The sequence below is a fragment of the Tupaia chinensis genome, unplaced genomic scaffold (genome assembly GCF_000334495.1).
Source record: "Tupaia chinensis unplaced genomic scaffold, TupChi_1.0 Scaffold000024_1, whole genome shotgun sequence".
In the NCBI taxonomy this organism is placed as follows: Eukaryota; Metazoa; Chordata; class Mammalia; order Scandentia; family Tupaiidae; genus Tupaia; species Tupaia belangeri.
Window position 1 is genome coordinate 822,358 of NW_006159454.1, and position 4,777 is coordinate 827,134.

Sequence of the window (4,777 nt, forward strand, 5' to 3'; positions counted from 1 at the left end):
TCTTTCCCTCTCTGTTCAAATTAAAAAGTAAGTAAATAAATAAAGTTAAAGAAAAAGAATTATTAAAAATATATATATACATGATTTTTTTTTTGGAGAGGTTTTTTTTTTCTTTTGCTATAGGGCACCAGAAAGACAGAGAGAGACAGAAAGCGAGAAATCACCCCCAGTGGGGATGGCCACACCGCAATCCCTTCTCCATTCTCCTCTCGGGATCTTGGGCACACACGCACATGCACCTGGTATGAGTTTAAGCCTCCGGTTCGGGACTCAAACTGCAGTCGACTACGTGGGAGTCCAGCGACATAGTCATTACGCTAACTGCTGGTCCCGAATATACGTATATTTAAAAGCACAGAAAAAGTTTAGGAAAATAGCCATTTGCCACAGTGATTAGTTATCTCTGGAGAGAAAGGAGCAACAGAATGAGAAAGAAGATGATCAGCACTCATTACTTGTATTTTTGCCACACAAAATGTTTTCATATATTTCTAGTATAACTTTTCTTTTTTAAGAGAGAGATTTCTGTTATAGGGCACATGTGCTCACTGGAGAGACAGAGAGAAAGTAAGAACTCACTTCCCAGGGGGGTGGCCACGCTGCAATCCCTTCTCCTCCATTCTCTTCCTAGGATTTTGGGCATGCCTGCACAAGTGCCTGGTGTGATTTCTAAGCCGCCAGGTCCAGGACTCAAACCACAGTCGACCATGGAGTCCAGTGCTTTAACCACTACGCCATCCTCTGGCCCCTCTAGTGTGATTTTAAAAGCTAATAAAGATAAATATATCTATCCCCAGTGACAGAGATTTTTAAATCTCTATTACCCTAGGAGTAAATAACCTGGCTGACCTTGAGATCGCAGGTGGTGTTGAGCAGCAGGTTGGAAGGCTTGAGGTCGCGGTGCAGAACGTTAGCTGAATGGATATATTTTAACCCTCTGAGGATCTGATAAAGAAAATAGCAGATATGGTCGTTGCTGAGGTGTTGTGTCTTCAAGAGCTTGTAAAGATCTGTTTCCATGAGATCCTGTACTATATATCTGTTTGGACAGGTTAAGATAAAACACCAAAGAGCAAAGCACTGAAAACAAAATGTACCCACTCGTGACCTTCTTCCTAGTGCATTATTCTATCGTGAGGCCCCCAAGGGGAAGGAGAAACTGATGAGAACTTGTAAACCTTCACACAAGGAGTCTGGAGCGGTTAACTTTTTAGGCTCTGTGAGACGATGAGCACTATACCTACCTGACATGACTGGTTATAGGCCTGGACTGAGACTCAAACGGACTGCTACGGAGATACTGGCCAATCTTGAGGTCTCAACCTCTTTTTTTCCCTAAACTGTCTACCATTAACAAACCCCCTCGGGACCAGCAGTTAGCGTAATGGCTATGTCGCTGGACTCCAACGTAGTCGACCGCGGTTCAAGTCCCAGACCCGGTGGCTTAAATTCACGCTGGGCGCATGTGCGTGCATGCCCAAGATCCCGAGAGGAGAATGGAGGAGAAGGGATTGTGGTGTGGCCATCCCCCCTGGGGGGGTGATTTCTCACTTTCTGTCTCTCTGTCTCTCTCGGTCTTTCTGCCGAGCACACATGCCCTATAGCAAAAGGCTCTCAAAAAAACAAAACAAAACAAAAAAACCCAAACCAAACCAAAACAAACAACAACAACAAAAAACCCTCTAAGGTTGGCTAGAAAAGGCAGGAGAGGGACCAGCAGTTGGTGCAAGGATTATGTCACTGGACTACCACGTAGTCGACCAGTTTGAGTCGTGGACCTGGTAGCTTAAACTCACGCCAGGTGTGTGTCCATGCCCAAGATCCAGAGAGGAGAATGAAAGAGAACGGACTGCGGCATGGCCATCCCCCCGGGGGGTGATTTCTCACTGTCTGTTTCTCTGTCTTCCTGGAGAGCACATGTGCCCTATAGCAAAAACCTCTTTTAAAAAAGAAATGGCAGGAGACAGACCAGCAGATGGCATAATTGTTACATCACTGGACTCCCACAAGGCTGACCACAGTTCGAGTCCCGGACACTGCAGCTTCAAACTCACACCAGATGTGTGCGCCTGGGTGTCCAAAATCCCACGAGGAGAATGGAGAAGGGACTATGACGTGGCCATCCTCCCTGGGGGGTGAATTCTGGCTTTCTGTCTGTCTCTCTCTGGCAAGCACACACACCCTACAGCAAAAATCTCTCTGGAAAAAGAAAGAAAGGAAGGAAGGAAGGAAAGGAGAGAGAGAGAGAGAGAGAGAGAGAGAGAGAGAAGGCGGGAGAGGCGGTGGCCAGCACGCACCATATACTCTCTTCTCTGTGGTCCAGCACTAACTTCCTTCCCCCCCCATCTCCTCAAAAGCCTACCATAGAACTTCAGGAAATACCGGCCCAGAAGCCTGCTGCTGCTACTAACCCCAACTCCCCCCCGCCCACCCCACCCCCGTCTATTTCCCGACTCAATGACCGTGAAGACTAAAGGAGCCCGCGGGGCCATCGCCAGGAGGAGTCTGCTGGTTCTGCTCTTGCTTTCTTGCCTAGTCACGCATCTACCACGGCCACTTCCTCCTCCTGGAGAGGAGTGAAAGCTGTCAGCATTCGCCTCCACCGTATCATTCCATTAGCAGTGTTTCTGCATTTCTTTTCTTCAGTCCTGAGTAGGCACTATTCTCTGTCTCCTACTGTTCGACCTAGAGGAGACAGGGCATGAAATCCCAAGGAAACACTTAAAAACCTGTCTGTCATCTGAAAGAGGCTTGTTTTCATTGCAGAGGGTATGGCGGGACCAACAGGTGGTAGCAGCAGGAGGCATTTCACTTAAAATATCACAACAACTTCTGAACTAAGCCGGTTAAAAATGGAAAGGGCTGCCTGGAGACAGTGAGTTGTTGAGTTGTCTCTCCAGAGGGGCAGGATGCAAATGGGGCGAACTGCTAGGAATGCTGCACAAGCCAGAAGGAGTGGCCCGGTAAGCGCCTCAGTAAGCGCCTCGCTGGCAAAGCCACCTTAGTATGCTTAATACTTCCGAATGGAGCTTTGACCTAGACCGCATCCTCTGCACTTGCTTGGTCCAAATTTCTAAACGTTGGTTGGTCATAACTAATCAGCTAAGTTTAGAGCTGGTTCTGCCTTAAAGATCAGGATGGCCAGTTTTCCCATTTTATTTATGTTTAAGAATTACTGAAGTTTATTTATTTATTTATTTTATTTATTTTATTTTGACCAGAGATGGACAGAGAGAGGGAGGGAGGGTGGGGGGAGAGGAAGTGAGAAAGCAAGCTCCTAGATCGAGGACTTGAAATGCGGTCAGCCATGTGGGAGTCCAGCGCCCTTACCGATCACTCTGCCGGCCCCTGAGTTCTTCCATTTTAGAGATGAGGAAACCGAGACCCAAAGAGGTGAAAGGACACTGCAAGATCAGGGCAGACCAGATGTGACCAGGCAGATATCCAGGTCACCCTCTTAGTCTACTGCTCTTTCATTTTCACCTTAAGAAACCAGCAAATGGCATAATGGCTATGTTGCTGGACTCCCACGTAGTCGACTGTGGCTCGAGTCCCGGACCCGGTGGCTTAAACTCACACTGGGCACATGTGCGTGCATGTCCAGGATCTCAAGAAGAGAATGAAAGAGAATAGGCTGCGGCGTGGTCATCCCCCCTGAGGGGTGATTTCTCACTTTCTGTCTCTGTCTCTTTGGCAAGCACACATGCCCTATAGCAAACCCCTCTCAAAACAAAACAAAACAAAACAAAAAAACCCACACACATCATCACTTAAATCGAAAAATCATTTCTAGAAATGATATTAATCAAGACTGGCCATAACCACACTTACAGAAAATATTTACTGAAACTGACAGAAAAAATGAACTTACCTAAGATAAATTTAGTTACTGATGGCTGATACAATGAATCAGAAAAAACTTAACTGATGCCAAGTATTACAGTAAATGACAGACCCCCCAACCTGCTTTATGCACGTCCCCTCTACTCTAAGCCCAGCAGGTTTTTAACTGCATTTGCTCTACGAGGTGACTACGCAGTGGGTCGGCCGGCTGCCCACAAAGGATACACATCTTTCATCTGCTCGATGGTCGGCGCTCGGATAATGTCATTGATCCCGATGATGTTCTCGTGTCTGAAGCGCAGTAAGATTTTTATCTCCCTCAGGGTCCGCTGGCAGTAGGTCTGGTGCTCGAAGGGACTGATTTTCTTGATTGCTACTCGGACTTTGTTGACATTATCATAAGCAGAGCTAAAAAAATAGAGAGAGAAGCATGAAAACAGCCTTCAGAATTATCTTGGCAGAAAGAATGCAAATTGATAAAATATTACATTTTTAACCATGTGAACACTTGTTTCAGATCTGTGAAGGCAGCATGTTTCAATAACTGGTCCACAGAAAGGCCTCAAAGCTAGGGAGGATAAGGTTGACACAAGACAGCACATGATGAATCTCACACTTAGAGAGCCCAGCTGTAACTGTGCACGCGCCCGTCTTCAAAAACCCACACATATGCACGTATGCCTATACGAAAACAGCGGTTTCCCACTGTCTTAAACAGCAGCCTCATTCCAGAGAGAGCAATCACCTCTGCCTCCAGAACGACCTCCTGCAATTGCTGAATGCACCTGACTCGGCAGCGACAGCCAGTGAGCATCAGCCACCTGGGTCAGCAGCGACGGCCAACGAGCATCAGCCACCTGGGTCGGCAGCAATGGCCAATGAGCATCAGCCACCTGAGTCGGCAGCGACGGGCACAGAGCAACAGGCAACTTCG

At 47.2% G+C, this 4,777-nt stretch overlaps 1 protein-coding gene across 1 annotated transcript in view; it reads right to left on the reverse strand.

The window, feature by feature from the left end:
* Window positions 1–4,251, reverse strand: part of MAPK1 (mitogen-activated protein kinase 1) — a gene marked incomplete at its 5' end in the record, with an annotated part of 45,118 nt that extends 40,867 nt beyond the window's left edge. Inside the window, 2 exon segments of the mRNA XM_014586841.2 lie at window positions 850–1,039; window positions 4,069–4,251. Of these exon segments, the coding sequence (XP_014442327.1) occupies window positions 850–1,039; window positions 4,069–4,251 (373 nt within the window).
* Window positions 4,252–4,777: the final 526 nt, after the last annotated feature.